The following is a 21,923-nucleotide window of genomic DNA, read 5'->3' on the forward strand; positions in this document are numbered from 1 at the left end:
GAGAAAAATACTACAAGAATATGAACAGTCAACGGGTTCAACACAAAAAACTATGTTTATTGGAGTGGGTTTCCTTAAACGACGTCAGATCGGGCAGTCCCTTTTTCTATGGTTCAGTTCACTGTAACCAGAACAGCATGTCTTTATGTTGACATGATAGACTGACAGTAGAAATTACATGAGCTCACACAGAGATATAAAGAACACCTACTTTTGCATGATTACCTGTAAGATTATGAAATCTGATTATGTGGGTGGGGTGGGTAAGTGGGGGGGGGGGGGACTTTAATGTGTTGCTGATAGGAGAAAAGTGCTAAATGATTCATGAGTTTAAATCGTAGACTGTATAATGGTACTGGACTGAGTAACTCCTCCCTCATGGTGTTCCAAACAGGAAGTACCTGCTGGTTCCAAGAAGCCAAAATCCCATAGACTTCTACAGAGAAATAAACATTTCGTCATTTCCGAGTGAGCGTAATCCAGTGCCTGATCATTGCTTGACTGTTTGCTCTTGTTTGGCATTAGCCTGATTACTATTGTATAACTTAAGTGTTATCTGGTTTAATATTGACATTCACATTCAGCATCTTTTAGTATACTAGCGAATACACTACTTTGTTAACCACTTGCTGTCCACTTTATTCTAAGTTTGCTAAGTAAACCGCTTCTCTGTAGCTAAACACCACTAGCCTTAGCTTAGCTTAGCACGGCTTCTACCTCCTCTGCCTTTACCCCCCTTTCCTGGCCCATGTGTCATATGTTTAGTAGGATTTTGCCTTCTTTAGTAAGGATTCGTGGTAGGTGTGTTAAGTGTAGTCTTGTCTTAGACTTGGAGGCCAGGCTAGAGCAGTTAGAAACGTGGTTCAGCGGGCTACCAGGGCTAACCCAGTTAGCACTCCAGTGCCTTCCCGGCAGCTGGGGAAAACACAGGGAGGGTTTGTACTGGTGGGGATGAAGCATAGTGCTAAACGCAATAACTTATACCACCCAAGCGCCGAGGACCAGAGTTGGTGACATCGATAGAAGCCTTAGGATGTTAGCCCAAAGTATGTCCAGGTTCCGTCGAGTCGTGATTCATGCAGGCGGTAACGACCCCAACGAAGGAAATCAGAGGTTCTCAAATTAAACGTAGCTTCGGTGTGTAAACTGGCTAAGTCAATGTCAGACACTGTTCCCCTGCCGAACTTAGTCAGTGATGAAATGTACAGCCGCTTTTCATCATTTAACCGCTGGCTTGCTAGATGATGCCCAGAAAACGGCGTTAGTTTTTTGAACAATTGGAGTGTGTTTTGGGGTAAGTCCGGTCTCATGCGGAGAGATGGCATCCATCCTACTCTGGATGGTGCCGCTCTTCTTTCTAGAAACATTCCTGCTAACCTTAGTCGGTCAACCCGACAACCCAGAGACGAGACCCAGCCGCAGAGCAGCAGTGTAAAACGCTCCTCTGAGCCTCCCTTAGGGTTAGTGCTGGTGCAAAACCCATGCAGGGAAAGTCAAGCAGGTCCTAGCTTTAGCCTATGTTCTGAAAAACAAGTGAAAGGAGCGCGTCGTAGAAACCTTAAAGTGACAGACAGCAGTACTCACAATAACAACAAGCAGAACTAACCATTAAATGTGGTTTATTAAACATTAGATCCATTTCCTCTAAGTCCCTCTTAGTCAATGAGTTAATTAATGATAAACTTAGTCTACTAGCCTTAACAGAAACTTGGCTCCAACAGGATGTTAGACTGAATAACAATCAGAAATCCAGGATTTCAGGGAAAGGAGGTGGTTTGGCAGTAATATCACAGTCTAGCTCACTTCTCAGCACAAAAGTCAAGCATGTTTGTAACTCGTTTGAAAGCATCATATTGTCTATTGTCCAAACATCAAGTTATAATAATAGAGGATTGTAATATTCATGTTCTGTGTCTGAGTTTAAACACACAGTTCAGCCAGTACTTAGTGATATTCTGAGAAAATACTCTGAGTCCAGCTCCCATAGCATCAGTCCTAGTATAAATGACCAGTTTGTTAATGATGCCTTACAAGCCCTCAGGAGTACACTTGATGTTGTTGCCCCCCTGAAACCTAAGTTCGTCAGACAAAACCGAGTAGCACCGTGGTTTAACGCTGAAACACGTTCTCTTAAACAGGTAACCCGTTAGCTGGAAAGAGAATGGCGCCGCTCCGGTTCAGAGCAGTCTCTGAATACCTGGAAACATAGCCTATTAAATTATAAAAAAGCTCTGCGTAGAGCTAGAACCCAGTACTATTCAACCTTAATATCAGAGAATGGAAATAATCCAAGATTTCTTTTTAGGACGAGTGCCAGATTAATTTGCAGTCAGTAGAACCACATGTTCCTGTTTCTCTCAGCTCTGATGATTTTCTTACATTTTTCGATAGTAAAATCTCAAATATTAGACACAAGTTTAATCAAGTTACTCCTACTATCAGCCCAGAGCAGGCTAAAGCGGTAGAAGTGGAGGCATCCATAGAAACCTCTGTAACATTAGACTGCTTCACTATTGTGGATCAAGCGGAAATAACATCAATTATTACGTCCTCCAAATCCTCAACTTGTCTGTTAGACCCAATTCCCACTAGACTTTTTAAAGAAACCTTTTCCCTAATTAATGATTCCATATTAATGATAATAAATATCTCTCTGGCAATGGGTTACGTGCCATAGTCTTGTAACCCTTGTGCTATCCTTGGCACTTTAACGTTGGGAGTTGGGTCATCTAGACCCACTACACAGTGCTCTGAACCTTTTTTCTTCAATGATTTGTGATCTTCACTGGTGTCCATTGATTACATGAAATCTTTCCACCTTTATCCACCTTTGTCATGGCAGGAATAACACGTCAAAGTAAGGGTGGGGTCATCTAAGATAGCACAAGGGTTGAATATGCGGTTGTTAAACCTCTTCTGAAAAACCCCAGTTTAGATCTTAGCGACTTGGCCAACTATAGACCAATATCAAACCTCCCCTTTATTTCAAAAATCCGACAAAGAGTTGTAGTGAGCCAGCTTTACCGCCACCTACAGGACAATAGTCACTTTGAAGACTTTCAGTCGGGGTTTAGACCTCACCACAGTACGGAAACTGCACTAGTTAGAGTCTCTAATGACTTGTTATTGGCCTCAGAAAAGGGACTACTTTCTATTCTGGTCCTGTTAGACCTCAGTGCAGCCTTTGACACTATCGACCACAGTATTTTACTCCAAAGATTAAAGCATGACATAGGGGTCAGAGGATCTGCCCTTTGAATCCTATTTATTGGTTTTTTAATGTAAATGGACATTCCTCTCAGTGCACTCAAGTTAGCTCCGGAGACCCACAGGGCTAAGTTTTAGGAACCATCCTGTTTATGATTTACATGCTACACTTAGGAAACATAATCAGGAAACACAACATTAATTTTCACTGTTATGCAGATGATACACAGTTGTATTTATCCATTTAATCTGACCAGAATGACCATATAGAGAAACTGAATGCCTGCAGCAGAGACATCAAGACCTGGATGACAATTAATTACCTCTTCCTTAACCCAGAAAAAACTGAGCTCATGATACTACGTCCCAAAAACCTCAGAGAGGCTCTCTCTGCTCAGATAGTCTCCCTGGATGGTGTAAGTATAGCCTCCAAATCCAGAGTTAGAAACCTTGGGGTTTTATTTGACCAGGATTTATCATTTAAGGCTCACATCTCTCAGGCGTGTAAAACTGCATTTTTTCACCTAACTCTTTGTTAGCACTGTGTCCTAAAAGTTCCTTAGGAAGTCTTCAGCTTGTACAGAATGTAGCAGCTAGATTGTTAGCAGGAACTAGCAGAAGAGATCACATCACTCCTGTGTTAGTTTCACTTCACTGGCTCCTAGTAGAAGTTCAAAATCCTCCTGTTAACCTATAAGGCCTTTCATGGTATGGCCCCATCCTATATCAAAGACCTCATACTGTCATGATCCTTGATACAGGATTCCTTGTATTGGTTTTTGCTTTCAGTTTTGTTGTTTGTCATGTTTGAGTTCTGTTTCCTGTTTTATTTTGAAAGGTTCCCTGCATGTCATGTTTTTGAGTTTTACTTCCCTGGTTCCAATCTCTCCTGATCATTGTCACCTGTGTCTCGTCTGTCCTGTCTGTATTTAAGTTTTGTCTCTGCCTTCCTCTTGTGCTGGTCCATTACCGTCTCTTCCCTGACCGTCTTCTGCCATGTTTTCATGTTTTGCCCACAGTGAGTTTTGTTTAGGTTTCCCTGCTCTGCAGCGCCTTTTGTTTGAGAATAAACCCCTTGCCCTGGAACCGTGTGCCTCCCATCTCTGCATTTTTAGGTCCTTCATGCTCACCAGCCGTCCCTACCTGACATATAGTTCCTTACCACCCAAACAGAACAATTTGCTCGCAAAATGCAGGACTGCTTGTGGTTCCTAGAATTAGTAAACGTACAGTTGGAGGTAGAGCGTTTAGCCACCAAGCCCCTGTTTTATGGAATAAACTCCCAGCTCATGGAAGAGAGGCCGACTCAGTTTCTACATTCAAAGTTAGGCTTAAATTATTCCTTTTTGAACAGGCTTACTGGCAGACCAGCTAGAAATCAGAAAATATTTAACTTATTGTCAATATGTTTAATTTAAACTTAACAATAACAATTAGTTGTCATTACGCTGTTACAAGTTTAAAACTGGGGAGACTACGCTGCACTGGGGTTCTGTCCTCTTTTCTCATCTACTTCTACCCTCCTTCTCTTCTCCATTCTTGATCATTATTCATCATTTAGTTCTCCATGCCTCTGTTTGGTGCAGTGCGATTCATGTATTGTCCCTCTTTCCCTCTCCACTCTGGGGTAGGGGGAGTGCTTCCAGATTCCAGTTGGCTCATCTCTGCTCCTGTACCTTGTCTCTGGCTCGCCTCTACTACTGCTTCTACACCTGGCTGTGGATCCTGTCTCTGGCTCGTCTGGCGCCCCCAGCCAGCCCCCAACTCCATCTGGATGAAGCTCATCTACTGGGATATTTAAACATGTAGTTGTAGTGTTAGATAAGTTAATTCTTCTCCATGAGTTCTGGTAAATCGCCTGTCGGTCCTGGGGGAGGATCCCTCCTTCATGTGGACACCCCTGAGGTTTCTTCGTTTTTTCCAAATTCCGTTTTATTTGGAGTTTTTCCTTACCGCGAAGGGGGGTCTAGGGGCAGAGATGTCCAGTTTGGTTTAGTCTCTTTAGTTAGTTCTATTTAGTATTTTCCTACTGAATTCTATGTATTCATGATCCTTTTGATTTAAAGTTTACTTTACAATTAACGATAAGAAGCCCATTGAGACGACTGTTGTTGTGAATTTGAGCTTTACATATGATATTGAATTGAAACAACTGTTACTCAGTAATTCTATTGATCAGAAAAACCAGTCTTGATCTGATAACTTTTTTAACATCTTCTTGATAATGCAGATTTTTTTAAAGATATTATTTCTGTAGGGCAAGTTATTCAAGTTTTATAAAACCCTCTTTATAAGTGAAAGGGGTTTGGACTTCCAACAAGCTCAGTTCTGATTGGTGAGAGTAGTTGCCAAAGAAACAATGACTCAGACCCACTTATATCAATAATTGTTTACTCACATCATCTGACTCCAACATGGGGCCGTCCATCTTAACCCTTGTGCTGTCTTAGATGACCCCCCCCCCCCCTCCATTGACGTGTTCTCCCTACCATGACAAAGGTGGATAAAGGTGGAAAGATTTCATGTAATCTATGGACACCAGTGAAGATCACAAATCATTGAAGAAAAAAGGTTCAGAGCACTGTCTAGTGGGTCTAGATGACCCAACTCCCAACGTTAAAGGGCCTAGGATAGCTCAAGGGTTAAGAAAATAATGGTGACTGAATTAACATTATTTTGGTGGAATGGAAGTAATGCGATTTCTCCAGGTGACCTCACACTCATTCAGTTCTGTTCTCTTATACATCCAATGGTTTAGACGGAATATTTGTGTCAAAAGTCAAAGGTTTTAGCTCAGACTGTAGATCTGTGTGTTTTAAAAAAAAACATTTCTGCATGTGAATGTGCTGTCATGAGGACTTGAAAAATTATTTCTAAAAGCCAAACTTATTTTTGCCGGAGTTCAAAATGCTTTTGCAGCTTTTTGTTTTTTCAATATGGGCACACATTTTTACAGCCACAAATCTGTTTTTTCAAGAATTAATTTACAAATGAAAAAGGACAAGTTATTCTGCATTTGCAACTGGTTTTCACTGATGCACACATTTTGTATCCAGGTGCGCACATCATTTTAAAGCCACAAAATACTTATGAAGGAAAATAACTGCAAAGTTTTCATTTCTGGAAGTTCATGTTTTGCAGAGGTAACATTCCCAATGAAGGGTGATGGGAAGTGCAGGGTGGGGCCGTTCCTGCATGACTAATGACAAGTCTTCAAAGGTTGGAGCTAAAAATACGTTCTTTGACTCGCGTGTGCCAGAAAATCTGGACAAAATTCAGCTTGTATATGTTAAATGACAGGGTGGGCAGCAGAGTGGGCGGTGCTTGTGCGTGCAGTGGTTAGCTCACACAGTCAGAAACACCGACCCCACCCTGCAGTTTGCTTTACATCTGTAATGTTTGAGTTTTCAAGGCTGCAACGTGCTGTTGCTGATGTTGAACAAGCTGCTACTGAATGCTGCTGCTGAAACCTGCTGCTGCTGATGATGATTTTGCTGCTGCTGTAAATGCTGAAAGCAGTTGCTGCTGCTGATGCTGTTGTTGCTGCTTAAAGCTGTTGATGCTGCTGAAAGCTGTTGTTGCTTCTGTTACTGCTGGAAGAGATTGCTGTTACTGCTTAAAGCTGCTGATACTACTGAAAGCTGTGGCTGGTTAATCTGCTGGTGCTGCTTAAAGCTGCTGCTGCTGCTGAAAGCTGCGGATGCTAAAAGCTGTGGCTGCTGAAAGCTGTTGCTGCTGGTGAAAGCTGTGGCTGCTAAAAGCTGTTGCTCCTGCTGAAAGCTGCGGATGCTAAAAGCTGTTGCTCCTGCTGAAAGCTGTTGCTTCAAAAAGCTGTTGTTGCTGCTGAAATCTGCAGATGCCAAAAGCTGCTGGTGCTGCTGAATGTTGTGGCTGCTGCTGAAAACTGCGACTGCTGGAAGCTGTGGCTGCTAAAAGCCTGTGCTTCTGCTGAAAGTGGTTGTTTCTGCTGTGTGATGCTGCTAAAAGCTGTTGCTGAAAGTGGTTGCTCCTGCTGTTGCTGCTGAAAGATGCTGATGCTAAAAGCTGCTGCTGCTTCAGCTGCATGGCCTTCATCAGTTGGTGTAACCAGCAGCAATTTTAGTCCATGTTTCATCAGGAGTAGACAAGCTTCGCTACAAATATAATCCCTGCCCCCACCCCTCAATGACAGGACAGATGGTTTTGTCTCTCTGCTGTAAAAATCATTTCCATGTGGCTGTCAGACTCTTTTTGCTGCTTTCTTTGCCAAGTTTGTCTAATTAAAAAAATGTTTTTATTTCTGTTCCAAAACATGTTTCCTTTTTTTTTTCCAAAGCTGAAGCTACTTTGATAAAAGGAAATTTAATGAAAAAAAATGGGTTTTGTGTTAAAAGATATTTTCAACAAGCACACACTTCAGCAGAGACAGGAACAGAGATAACACACAAATGCAGAAAAAAATAATAATGTGCAGATACAATGATGGAACCATGTCAAGTTCTGCAGGGAGGCTTGTCATGCTGAGAGGATAATAGTGTAGGACACGCAGACCAAACCCTTAAGGCCTCTTGGATACAGAAAACTAGCATAAAAATGATGATTGTGAACCAAAATGGCCTTGAATGAATTGCCTTGAAAGAACTACAGCAAATTTGTTAGTGGAATTGGCATAGTGCAAGAAAAACAAACACAATTTCTGACAATATGTGCAACAAAGAAAATACAAAGATATCTTAAAGGTTATTCAACCAAAGTCTGTTTTTTTACGGAAAGAATTGTCATGGTGCCTGCCAGTCTCCTCCCCCTTCCAGCCCTGCTCTGCTCCTGACTCCAGCTGTGACCAATCAACTCATCAACTCACCTGCTTCTTAAGGAGACCCAACTCCAAGAGTCTTCGCCAGTTCGTTAACCCTGATGGTGCCTAGTCATTCAGTGCTCCACGTCTGGCTCCCTTGTCTAGAACCACACTAACCTCGTTTGTCTTGTGCCTCAGGTTTTGTCATGCCACGATTGTCACCTGGAACCTACACCACCTTGAGCTGCAGCTACCTCCCAGACGCCGACGCTCTTCGGCCACAGCACGCATTGGTTCCGGCTACACTGGTCCTCCAGCCTCGCCACTCACAAGAACTCCAGCAACACCCCTCCTCAAGACCTTCAGTCACACCACTCTCAAGATCTCCAGTAGCGCTGCAGCTGCACCTATGTCAGCAAGAGCTACAGCTCGCTCAGGCTTCTCCACCACGCTCAAAGCCACGCCTTCTAGTCTCGACCTAGCCACGCTCCTCCAAGCCTTCGCCATATTCAGTGACATTAAATTACATTTATCCACTTACCTGTCTCCTCGTACTGGGTTCCAGCATCTGGGTCCGTCTCGTGTTCTGACCATGACACAACGAACTGGCCATCATCCGGACCCAGCTGACCCGGAAGGACTCCGCCTGGCAGTCAAACAACAGGGCGTCATGTTGGGGCATCAAGCCAAGACACAGATGGCCTCCGCGCACCAAGACTTATTTTGCCGGCTGGAAAGTGTGACACAAACCTTGCTAGAACTAACTGGGCAACAATCCGTCTCTGCTGTTCCAGCGTCACTTCCACCTTCCAGCGATCCGCCTGTCTCTAGTTCCGCCTCACTTCCGGAAAACTTCCGTCTCCAGCCAGAGCAGTTCCATGGCGACGTCGAAGTTTGCAGGGGTTTCCTACTGCAGTGTCAACTCCTGTTTCTACAAGCGCCTCGTTTCTACCACTCGGATCACAGCAAGATAACTTTATTAGTCAACTCACTCAGAGGTAAAGCGCTACAGTGGGCCCAAGCTTTTCTCGCCGCCAATCCCGTCACTCATCTGTCCTTCGAAAGCTTCATTGGTGAGTTCCGACTCGTATTTGATCAGCCGAAAAAACAGGAAGAAGCCACCAGACGATTACTGAGGCTCAACCAACGTAATCGATCTGTCAGCGATCACGTGATTGACTTTCGTATTCTAGCGGTAGAAGCAGGCTGGTCTGATCCGGCACTTCGTGGTATCTTCTATCAATCATTAAATGACGCCATCAAGGATCATTTATGCACTCAGCCCGAAGCTCAGTCTTTTGAAGATCTTGTGGCTGCTGCGCTACGCTCTGATACCCGCCTCAGAGAACGTCAACACGAACGTAACTCACAACCCCGCAAGCCGCCATTAGCTAAACCACATGCACCCCCGGGTGATCCAGTTGGTTTTTCCCCGGCCATGTCACGTAGCAGCTCCGAGGAACCCATACAGATTGGGCACTCAAAACTGTCAGCTGAAGAACGTCAGAAGCGTAGAGACGAAGGTCTTTGTTTCTACTGCGGTGATCCGAATCATAAGGTTTCTCAATGCAGGCTCCGTTTAAACTCCAGGAGCCCCCGCTAGACGACAGGCCGCGGGCGGGTCAGACTGCTTTTCCCACGTCCAAGAACTTTTTCTATGTTCCTGTCAAGCTATGTTTCAAGTCCGCTGTCACTGAAATCCATGCTTTAGTTGATTCTGGGGCCGAACAAAGTCTTATTGATTCTGATTTAGTGAAATCACTGTCGCTGCCCATGGAACCTTTAGAAAACCCAGTTAAAACCACAGGGTTGGGGGGTCAGCACCTCGCTGTTATCACTCACCGCACTAGACCTATTCAGTTCGTTTCCTCTGGCAAACACCACGAGTTTATACAATTCTATGTCACGCATGCGCCTCAAAACCCAGTGGTTTTAGGTTATTCTTGGCTTAAGCTGCACAACCCACGTTTGGACTGAGCCTCTCACCGAGTGGTTACCTGGAGTGCCTTTTGTCTAGCTAATTGCCTTCGTTCAGCTATGCCTACTGTACCTTCCGACGTCAACGTAACTACTGAACTTATTGATCTTTCGTCAGTACCCCCGTGCTATCATGAGTTTAAAACCGTTTTCAGTAAACTCAAGGCTAATTCTTTACCTCCGCACAGACCTTATGACTGTGCCATTGAACTCCTGCCTGGGGCTACTCTACCCAAAGGACATTTATTTAACCTGTCTGGTCCTGAAAAGGCAGCCATGGAGTCGTATATCCATGAAGCTCTATCCTCCGGTCACATTCGACCCTCCTCGTCCCCGGTGGGTGCTGGGTTCTTTTTCGTCTCTAAGAAGGACAAAACGCTACGACCCTGCATCGATTACCGGGAACTTAATCAAATTACAGTTAAGGACAAATACTCTCTTCCACTTATCAGCTCCGTGTTCGATTCAGTGCAGGGGGCCCACATATTTACCAAACTCGACCTACGTAATGCCTATCATTTAGTCCGCATTAAAGAAGGCGACGAGTGGAAGACCGCATTCAATACGCCTCTGGGTCATTATGAATACCTCGTCATGCCTTTCGGTCTTACAACGCCCCTGCAGTATTCCAGAGACTTGTTAATGATATCCTCCGGGACTTCATTAATCGTTTTGTTTTCGTCTATCTCGATGACATCTTGATATTCTCACCTGATCCTGTGCTGCATGAAAACCATGTCAGTTTGGTTCTCTCCAGACTGCTCGAGAACCAACTTTTTGTTAAAGCGGAGAAATGCCAGTTCCATGCTTCCTCTGTCCAGTTCCTCGGCTATATTCTTGAGGCTGGCAGCATCCGTCCTGATCCCGCTAAAATAGAAGCCGTCACTCAGTGGGAACCACCGGAGTCACGTAAAAAGCTGCAGCAGTTTCTGGGGTTCGCTAATTTTTATCGGCGGTTCATACGCAACTACAGCAGTATTGCTTCACCCCTCACTCAGTTAACTTCCATCTCCAAACCTTTTATTTGGAACCCAAAGGCACAGGCTGCTTTTGACAAACTCAAGTCATTGTTTATTTTGGCTCCTATTCTCATCCAACCTGACCCGAATAGACAGTTTGTGGTCGAAGTTGACGCCTCTGATACTGGGGTTGGCGCTGTTCTCTCCCAACGTGAAGCATCCTCTGGCAAACTCAAACCGTGTGCTTTCTTTTCTAAGAAGCTTTCACCTGCAGAGCGAAATTATGACGTGGGTAACCGAGAGTTGCTTGCCATCAAGTTGGCTTTGGAGGAGTGGCGGCACTGGCTGGAGGGGGCAAAACAACCATTCATAGTTTGGACTGACCATAAAAATCTGGAATATTTAAGATCCGCAAAAAGACTGAATTCTCGCCAAGCCAGGTGGTTATTTTTTGATCGCTTCGACTTCACCATTACTTACAGGCCAGGCAGTAGAAATGTCAAACCTGACGCCCTTTCCAGGAAATTCAGCACTGACGGACCAAATGATACTGCTTCCATCATCCCTGCCACTTGCATCGTGGGAAGTCTGACCTGGGATATTGAGAACCGGGTCATTAATGCCCAAGGTGAGGAACCCGACCATGATCCCTGTCCTAACGGCATCCTTTACGTTCCCACCTCTCTCCGGTCAGACGTGCTAGTTTGGGGCCACAATTCCCGTATAGCCTGTCATGGAGGCATCTACCGCACCCTCAACCTCATCAGGAAGAGGTTCTTCTGGCCGAATATGGAGAAGGATGTGCGTGAGTACGTGGCCGCCTGCGCTACTTGCGCACGGTCCAAATCTTCCAACTCTCCACCTTCAGGACTGTTGCGGCCCCTGCCTACGCCGCACAGACCATGGTCTCACATCAGCATTGATTTTGTTACGGGGTTACCCCCTTCCCAAGGTCATTCAGTTATACTCACTGTTGTTGACCGTTTCTCCAAGGCTGCTCAGTTCATTCCACTTCCCCAACTACCTACCGCCACCAGTACTGCTGATATCTTAGTCCAACATGTCTTTCGACTTCATGGGATCCCTAGCGATATCGTTTCCAACAGGGGTCCACAGTTTGTTTCCCAAGTTTGGAAGGCCTTCTGTTCCGCTCTGGGTGCCACCACCAGTCTATCCTCCGGGTACCATCCCCAAACCAACGGGCAAGCGGAACGGGCCAATCAGGAGCTGGAAGCATCCCTTCGCTGTCTGGCTGCCCAAAACCCAACTGATTGGGCGAAGTTTCTTGTATGGATTGAATACGCCCATAATTCCCATATCTACTCTGCCACAGGGGTCTCACCGTTTGAAGCCTCGCTCGGATATTCTCCTCCATTGTTTCCTTCTCAGGAACTGGATCTGGCGGTTCCGTCGATCCAACACCATTTACAGCGTTGCCAGCGGGTGTGGAATCAGACCAGAGAAGCCCTGCTCCGAACCAATGAACGCAACTGCAGATCAGCCAATCGTCGCAGGGTGGTGGGACCCGCTTATCAGGTCGGTCAAAAGGTGTGGCTGTCTGCCAAGAACATCCCTTTGCAGTCCACTTCCAGGAAGTTGGCTCCCCGCTTTATTGGCCCCTACATTATTGACAAAATCATCAACCCTGCCTGCGTTTGCCTCAAGTTGCCGGCAGCCCTTAAGGTACACCCGTCATTCCACGTCTCACAAATTAAGAACCTTTGATAGTCCCTTGTGCCCGCCTTCTGTCTCCCCTCCGCCCGCCCGTATCATTGACGGCGCTCCGGCTTTCACGGTCTCCAAGATTTTGGACGTTCGCCGCCGTGGCCGTGGCTTCCAGTATTTGGTGGACTGGGAAGGGTACGGGCCTGAGGAACGCTCGTGGGTCTCCCGTTCTCTCATCCTCGACCCTTCCCTCATCACTGCCTTCTTCCGTGCCCACCCGGATCGGCGTCCGGGACCGCCTGGAGGCGGTCGTTGACGGGGGGGTACTGTCATGGTGCCTGCCAGTCTCCTCCCCCTTCCAGCCCTGCTCTGCTCCTGACTCCAGCTGTGACCAATCAACTCATCAACTCACCTGCTTCTTAAGGAGACCCAACTCCAAGAGTCTTCGCCAGTTCGTTAACCCTGATGGTGCCTAGTCATCCAGTGCTCCACGTCTGGCTCCCTTGTCTAGAACCACGCTAACCTCGTTTGTCTTGTGCCTCAGGTTTTGTCATGCCACGATTGTCACCTGGAACCTACACCACCTTGAGCTGCAGCTACCTCCCAGACGCCGACGCTCTTCGGCCACAGCACGCACTGGTTCCGGCTACACTGGTCCTCCAGCCTCGCCACTCACAAGAACTCCAGCAACACCCCTCCAAGACCTTCAGTCACACCACTCTCAAGATCTCCAGTAGCGCTGCAGCTGCACCTCTGTCAGCAAAAGCTACAGCTCGCTCAGGCTTCTCCACCACGCTCAAAGCCACGCCTTCTAGTCTCGACCTAGCCACGCTCCTCCAAGCCTTCGCCATATTCAGTGACATTAAATTACATTTATCCACTTACCTGTCTCCTCGTACTGGGTTCCAGCATCTGGGTCCGTCTCGTGTTCTGACCATGACAAGAATCCTGTAAAAACAGAGATTTTGCTGAAAGTGTATTCAAATCTTCGTGGAACCTGAGCTGGGATCTTGCATGCAGATTACAAACACAATACGACACTCATGCACTTCTTCACAGTCATTAGGAAACTTGCCTGTGTTTGGTATGAACTGCTTCAGTTTCAGTTCATTCTACAAGTCTTTAAACTCAGCTCAAAGTCATGAGGAGTTCTGCGCCACGTTGGGAAATAAAATATGACCTATGCGTATTAGTGCAAAATTCTCACTTTAGACATCTTCAGATTCAGCACAAATTGAATAAATATTAAGTCATTTAGCATAAATCAATTGTAAAATAATTTTTTTATTGTACTTTTGAATTTCAGAATCCGTTTGAATATAGGTGCATACTTACATGTTCAATGTTAAATTCCCTCTCCAATCATCTTTTGATGTATTTTAAGAGTTCCCAGTGGTCATTTCATTATTATGCCATTTTTAAACCTGACCTCTGACCTCATCAGAAATCCACCTTGAGTTGCAGGCGGGACTGTTGGTGCAAAGCAACCCCGCCCACCTTCCCTGCCCTGTTGCTGAGAGCTCACTACACACACTCTCCCGCCAGCTTAGAGCTCCCCACAACCCCAACCTAATATTACTGGTGCAACAAAAATGATGAGCGATATCAGAGCTATTCAGCCGTTCAGTTTAGATCCAAACTCCAGCTCAGACGAGGAAAACGAAGACGTTCATGGATCTATTGGTCTATGAGTGGATGCATAAGAATGGAGCAGAGCATGGAGCTTGTGGCCCGCCCAGAGTATATGTCCTTTTAAACTGTATTTTTTTGCCCTCTGCTGAGTCACAACAATTTGAATATTGAAATACTTAGAAATGCAATTTTAAGCTTAATTTTTCGTGATATATTGTATGTCCTCCATCATCAGAAAAATTCCCACAAGAATATGTTAAAAACATCATTTTCATCAGAGTGGGTCTTAGTGTGTATGTTCAATTAAACAAAGGTGGAAATAATTAGGAATTCCTGCATGTTAGCATGCTTTTCTCCTTAAGAAAACAAGTAATTATTTTAAAAGTAAATGTGTTTATGAATGTGATCAATGGTTTGTTGGGAGGACATTCAGTTTCCTGAGGGAAGGATGATGTTGCCTGATTAAGAGAATTGACAGAATTCCTGAATGTGGGGCCGTTCAGATTAATAAATGGTGTTTTTGTATTCTCCCGGGGGTTAGGGTGGACACCCATGTACGGCGGGGGCCCCCCTGACAGGGGCCAGGGACGGTAAACAAAAGGACATGGCTCCAGTTGCTGTAAGCAACGATGGAAAAGTTTTGGGGTAGCCCGATGGCCTGATGAAGGGAACCCCATCCACCCCCCTGAGAACACAGGCTCCCCCGCTCAGATGTTATAAACTCCCCCACCCCCCAGAAAGTGAGTCGCTAGATCTGGAGTACAGGAACCCCGCCATACACCCCAGCCGCTAGCCCTTCCGACCCAGGTTGGGGCGGGAGACAGGGTCCGCCTGATGTGGGTTCATATGCTAAGGGGGGGCAGTTAAAATTGGTGGAGTGGGGCATAATGGACCCCTACGCCCTCCAACAGTGGCATTCAATCACCCAAACACTCCTGTCAAAGGGCCCTGCTTGTGTAAAATGTGCGTGATGGTGATTCTTCTGTAGTGTATGTGCTAAAAAGAGGTGCGTTTAGAATTGGTTAATAGTTTCAGTTTTTCATTTGTTATAAATATAAGCTGAACTTTCCAGATCCTACTTCCTCTGATGACCACACAGAGGAAGTAGCATCTATATTTATGTATGGATGCTATGTATATTTCATTTCAGTCACTCAGTGACTGAAATGAAATAAACGCAGACTCCATGGAGCATCACCTGCATTGACAGGGCAAATTACATTCATGATTATTAGTCTCAAAGGACAGAAGCCATTTCTGCGGTCAATGGTATTGTTCATCTGGAGGACCTCAAGAAGAGCTCTTTATCATTCATTCATGTTGAGGGGCTGGGTGATGCACGTGATGTGCGTGCGCCACAGCCTCTTCAGAGGAGGTTTACACTTGGAAAGCCATTAAAGCACCTCTGAGCTCTCCACAGGAAGCTAAGGTTTGACTCACAGCCAGACTGATCCTTCAGACCATCAGGAGCGTCCACTTGTGCAGTAAATGCTCTTTGATCAATCATCCTTGTCACTCGCAGGTGAGCAGGATTGATGCAACTGCGACTCATAATTCATGGGAATAAAAGTCATCGGTCATCCCTTTGCAGTTTTCTACTATGGCCAGAAAAAATCTGCTTCTTTTGTAGACTCTTCATCTCTTTGTTGTTGATCTCTGTGATAAAAATTGGATTCAAAATCAAGCCCCCCCACCCCCCACCACTCGCTATCACTGAAGCTTACCTTATTTATGTGAAAGCATTTGTTTCTCATTATTCAAAATAAAAGTCAATACCGGAACTTCTTGAATATGAAATGACAAATTTCACTGACAGACCAAAGGGTGGTGAGGATGGTAAAGAAGGTCTCTGCAGAGCTGACAGCACCGGAGCACCGCAGGGGTGCTGCCTCAGTCCAAATCTCTTCTCACTTTACACTTACGACTGCACCTCCCCAGACTCAGACACCATCATCATTAAGTATGCAGACGACACAACCGTCCTTGGTCTCATCAGAGGAGGGGACGAGTCTGCATACAGAGACCAGATCACCATCTACGGCGAGGACAACCACCGTGTTCTCAACATGGAAAAACCAAAGACATAATCGTGGACTACAGAAGGAAAGCACCGCCACATCAGCCGCTGATCATCAACAGGACTGTGGTGGAGCGGACCAACTGTCACCGGTTCCTGGGTCTGCAGATCACTAACAGCCTCAGCTGGGAAAGAAACACCGTTGCCACAGTGAAGAAAGCCCAGCAGAGGCTGTACTTCATCAGACTGCTGAAGAAGGCTGGTCTCAAGTGCAGGACCCTCACCCAAGCCTACAGGGGTCTTGTGGAAAGCATCCTCACCAGAGGAATAACAGCCTGGTTTGGAAACATAACGGCAATAAACCTTGAGACTTGGAACTGCTTTTCAATTTTTACAATGAAGCAGCGCTCGTAAAATACACGCAGTAGTGACACAAGAAGAAGAAGAATGAGCACTGACGTCATTGCCCCTCCCCCTCCCCCGAACTGCTGAATGGAAATGGATCATGCCAGTTTTTACACTTGGAAAAAATGAAAAAGCATTTTGGAGGATTAATTTTTTATACTTTGTGTTTTGAATTATGCAACACAAATGCTTCCATATATTTATGATGGACTGATAACTAAGATGAGATGCAAAACACTCAAAATGAACCCCATAGGGTGAAAGATGGAAAGGAACAGGAGAAGTGATCCAAAGAAACTCCTTTGAGTTTCCTGCTGGACCTCAGTTCCTCCAGGAGAAGCTGATCAGCTGGCCTCAGGCTTCAGGCTGGACTTAGAGAAGCTCAAGAGGTACGGCTGTTCAAGGTTGAGTTAAGGCTTAAAAAAAATAAAAGAATCTTTAAAGAACTCCAGAATGCACAAGTAGAAGTGCAGTGGGGGTAAGAAGGACTGGTGTGATGTGGCCTTTCTGTTGCTCCAACCAGAACACCACCAACTGGAGACGTCAGGGGGACGCCTGTCTGACTCTGAATTCAGTTAGAATAATTTAGCAGAGACGTGATGATGGAGTCAATCACTATCTCGGAAAAAAAAGGCTTCTTTCTGAATGGGTAGATGGACGGACAGACGGATGGATGGATGGATGGATGGATGGATGGATGAAAGAACTTGTTTTCTAATACAATCCCTTTCTTTTTCTGGCCATCACACAATCAGAATAGATGCAGATGTAGTTGTTGTAGATGTTACAGTCCTAAGACTTCCCTGTATCACCCTGGCATCTTTTTCTATCTGGATTGATTTGTCTGTACTTCATTTAAGTAAAAAAATCACGTGAGTAAATTTTGTTGATCTATCTATGCCACCTCTTGCCTGAGCAAAGTAACACTGGTCAAAAGGCAAGAAAGACTGTTTGTATATACATCTGTAATGTGGCTTCACACTTGATTATCTTGAAGAAATCCAAGGAATCGGGAAAACTTCAGCTGCACTGTTCAGCAACAGGTATTTTTCTATGAGTCACACTGGTTGAGGTTTTAGATAAAGATTTTCTGGATCCATTTTAGGTCAGTCATTCAGATTGTTCAGAATGAACCAAAATTGAAAGTGAATCAAATAGGCAACCACAAATAAGTCAATTTAATCGTTTTGAAAGCGCTTATATCATGCTTTTCTTAAGCCTTTTATAATAAACAATATGCATGTATTTGACAATATATTACCTTTGTCACCATTGGCGGATCATGCATGACACACCTGGGCCTTCAGTCGTGCTTCACCTGAATCACTCAACCCCTCATTAACCATTTTACGATGCAGAAACGAGCTTTGCATTGCAGATTGAAAATTGCTGTAGCCACAATAAATGCCTCTAAATAAACTGAATAAACAAAACAGTAAACAAATTTAGTTATTCAACTGCAGCCAGCAAAAAACATAGAAAATAACCAGATACATTTGGAATATTATTTATTATGATATTTATCATTACACTCATCAAAAAATCTGATTATTTGAAGACAAAATCCATCCTCCTCTCTTTCCTCAAAAACAATTCGATCACCCTGTCATGTAGATTATCGTCTTCAGTTCCATCCAGAGGTCCTTTTCTACCATCAAGGTCAGTGCTGAGAGTCCAGTCTGTCCAGATGTGTTTCTGCGTAGGTTTGAATTTGCTTTAGAGACGAAAATTTCCGCTCAACAGACGCAGTGGACACGGGGACGGTCAGCTCCAAACACACAAATCTGTAAACATCTTTATGATCTCACTGATTTTTCTGATGAAGGAAGTCAAGGAGATCAGTGGGAGATTTTCCTGCTAAATCCTCCATCAGCTCTGTTTTTAACCGACACAGATCAAAAAGTTCTCCGTGGCTCTGTGTCAAACTGGACAAGGTTGCAAGTGGGAAATGTTTTCTGTATTCCTGAAATTTCTGTCCAATCAGAAGGTCTGAATACTGTGAAGTTGCCTAAGCCTTCTAGAAGGCCCTGCAGACATCAACTCAAAATCTGATTTGTTGAAGTAAATGGATGTCCGACACTGATTTTGCATTACAGGGCCTGCAGAATGGATGGTGAAGGGCTCATTAGCTCTGATCCTGCCTGTCAACAAAGGACAGCTGAAATGTGATTGGTTAATCCAATATGAAATTACATGTCTGTCTGGAATCAGCAGAACCATCATAAACACAATAAAAGGGAACGGCTGGACCATTTGGAATGATTTAATGAGTATTCATGGACAAAATATAATTAACACATGATTCAGATCTTTTTTGGCCCTGACGACCCACACATAAGAACAAATGTTTCATCCCACTCTTTTCTCTCCTCCTTTTCTTTTCCAACAAAAAAAACTGTTATAAATTTAATTAGGATGAATAAAGTTTAGGCTAAATTACAAAAGAGGTTTATTCAAATATACATCTGGTGTGTCAGAAGATTCATAACCCATGTTGTAAAAGTAAAATATGTCCAACACAAGAGGCATTCAGCTCTCATCTGTCTGCTCAGCTGTTGGACAGGATAAGTATAAAGAAAAAAAGAACAATTGTTTTATTAAACGTTATTTTTTCCCGCCTTTCTCTCCTTGTGGGTGTTGCCCATTTTGTGACGTCAACTCTGCAGTGTGCCTGCATTTCTTCAACGAAAACAAACAACATCAAAACTTAAACAGAGGTGGATGTGCATATTGTGCAAAGCGTTTAGCCGATCACCGCTATGTCAGTGGAGAAAGTGGGTGTGTTAGATTGGGGGCGGTGCTGGCAGCACAAACTGTTCCTGGAAGGGGCTGTTCTCATTGGTCTTTGACACAATGTGAGAACCCACTCATGGATTGGGAGGGGCTGGTGCTCAGAAAGCAGGCTTCTAAGGGAATATTCAGAAATGCTTGAACGGATCAAAATACCGATTTGGGGTTGATTTTGGTGAGGAATTAATATTACAAAACACTTAAAAGCTCAAAAGTTAATTTTGCATGGTTTAGGCTCTGTAACAGGAATCATTAAACCTCTACTATTTTGCACAACTATGTATGTTTGAACTCTTGACAGTTTCTGAAATTAGTTTTTTTTTATCAAAGAGGGAATCTTGTAGCAGCAAGAGAAACTTCTGCAGAGCTGCTGATGTCCTGGGTTTGTGGGTGGGGCTGTTTTAGTTAAACCTTTCAGAAAGCGTGAAGTTTCTGTCAGCATACCAGTTGGAATCAGAGTAAGGGCGGGACATATGGGCGGGGACTATGTTTAGTGGGCCGGGGGACAGTCCACAGCCCCCCGGGAGACGGAAGCCGCCCTCAGTAATCAGACATTGGTGTAGGGATTTTTTTTTTTTTTTTTTTTTTTGTCGTCCTGAATGGTTCCACCTCATAACACCCCCCTCCCCTTCCAGGGGTGGTCGTCAGTGAGGGTAGGCGTGGCGCCGTTTCCATGCAGTGACGTCAGTGGGAGCTGTTCAAAGTGCTATGGTGCTGAAGAGCGCTCTGCGCGCCGCTCAGTCTCTCTCAGCCGTTCGCTAGCTCGGTCGCTCCACTCCGGTGGGGCTGGATTTCACCGCGCTAAACCCTTTAAAGGCTGGGCTTGGGGGACAAGAGAACCCCCCCATGAAGACGGACTCCCGGCAGGTCAGTGGCTGTTTTCTGTGTCTGTGACGGAAAGTGCGAGCTGCTGTCATCGGCCGCGCCTGGGGCAGGAAAGAGGGTGAAGGGGGGTGGAATTTGACTCATATTTGCATGATTCAATCGTTACTCGTTCATTCTGGGCTAGCGCGCGCGAGCCTTCACGCGCTCCTGTTTTCGCTGTGGCCGCTCGCAGCCCGGTCTGCCCCGTGCACGCGCGGCGGAACTGGGAGCGCTGGTCTGCTGCTGATACAGCGCTAAAGCTGGAGGGGGGTAAAGAAAAATCCGTAGACCCTGCTGGGGAGTGAACATTGAGGTGTGGCTCAGTTTCCCTGCTTGTTAATCTGCTTCAGTCTTTCAGCAACAAACAGTGAGAAATCAGTGATTTCTGCTCTCGACCCCCCACCCCCCACCCCCCTGAGCAGTGATGGGATTCCATTTGACTTCAGTCTCTGCTCTGATGATTCAAGCTCAGAAAAGTTTCTCCTGCAGCTTCCTTTCAGTGTCATCAGCTTCTTGTGGAGCCCTGAGGATCTCAGCTGCAGATTTCATGTTTGCTGCTGACTTCCTGTCAGCTGTGGAGCATGCAAAGGAGGACTGACATGCAGACCTTCTGCATATCCAGATGTTTGCATCTCTGTGGTTGAGGGCGATGCTGACCCTCCCCAGCCTGAAGTCCACGTCTTCTCTGTGACACTTCCTCGTTTGTTAGTTCTGTTTTCAAAAGCATCTCCTGGCAACAGTGTGAGTCATGCTGAGTTGATGTTGGGGTATTTGAAGTCTTTGCGGCTGTTGGAGGCTTTACATCTCAGGAAGAACCTGAAGGTGAAGTGTGAGCTTTTGATTGGCTGCTGTAGCTTTGAATGCGAATAGAAGGACATTTCTCTGCTTAGCTGCCGTCTTTCTGTCCATCCCTTCAGGACAGTCCAGCAGATTGGACCCTGTCAGAGCTGGCAGACGGGTCCCCACTGCAGTGAAACCTGATAGTGAGGAATCCAATTTCAGCGACAGACAACTTGATTCTGACCATCTTTACTGGAGAAGCTACAGAGAGCAGTGTTTGAATCATCTCATCTGTCAGGATGTCATGAATCTGAAGACTTAGTAAAGTTTGGTTCTGGTGTTTCACTCAGATTAAAAGTAAATCCACCAGAGGTCAACCTGATCCAGTTCAGAAGATAATAGTCTATAGGGAGTGTTCACCTGATTTACTGAAGGATCTGCATGTGTGCATGAGATTTACGAACTGGATTGTTAAACAGAGAAAAGAGTATGTGTAACATATTCATCAGCTTTGATTGTGATGAGTAAAGAATCGTGGACGTTTTGGCAAATGAACTGTTGTCATTTAGGAATTGTAATATGACTTCTGAAATGAAGCAGGAGATACTGTTTTGAGATTATTATTTGCACAATTGAAGTGAAGGTCAGTGGTGTAGTGGTTAGCACTCTTGCCTCACAAGACTTTGGTTTAAATCCCAGCTTTCTGTGTGAAGTTTGCATGTTCTCCGTAAACATGTGTGGGTTTCCTCCAGGTTCCTCCCACAGTCCAAAGAGGTAAATTAGTAACTCTAACATTTCCTCTTTGTGTGCATGTGTGTAAGTGGTTGTGTGTCCCTGCAGCACAGTGGAGACC

The 21,923-nt window shown here is 45.1% G+C and overlaps 2 protein-coding genes and 1 long non-coding RNA gene across 3 annotated transcripts in view; all 3 read left to right on the forward strand.

The window, feature by feature from the left end:
• Positions 1-7,660: 7,660 nt before the first annotated feature.
• On the forward strand, positions 7,661-8,521 carry LOC111947513. Its single transcript, XR_002873378.1, has 2 exons — positions 7,661-8,103; positions 8,180-8,521. It is a non-coding gene; the product is annotated as an uncharacterized LOC111947513 (long non-coding RNA).
• Positions 8,522-12,397: 3,876 nt separating this feature from the next.
• LOC105353631 lies at positions 12,398-13,614 on the forward strand. Its single transcript, XM_023955403.1, has 3 exons — positions 12,398-12,512; positions 12,634-13,050; positions 13,127-13,614. Exons 1-3 carry the CDS (start codon positions 12,398-12,400, stop codon positions 13,534-13,536), a joined length of 942 nt encoding a protein of 313 aa, XP_023811171.1. The 3' UTR covers positions 13,537-13,614.
• Positions 13,615-19,851: 6,237 nt separating this feature from the next.
• Positions 19,852-21,923, forward strand: part of smpd3 (sphingomyelin phosphodiesterase 3) — a 60,688-nt gene continuing 58,616 nt past the window's right edge. The window contains exon 1 of the mRNA XM_011472858.3: positions 19,852-20,293. The gene's annotated coding sequence lies outside the window, so the exon portion shown is untranslated. The remainder of the gene's footprint in view (positions 20,294-21,923) is intronic.

Source organism: Oryzias latipes, chromosome 6, assembly GCF_002234675.1.
Source record: "Oryzias latipes chromosome 6, ASM223467v1".
NCBI lineage: Eukaryota > Metazoa > Chordata > Actinopteri > Beloniformes > Adrianichthyidae > Oryzias > Oryzias latipes.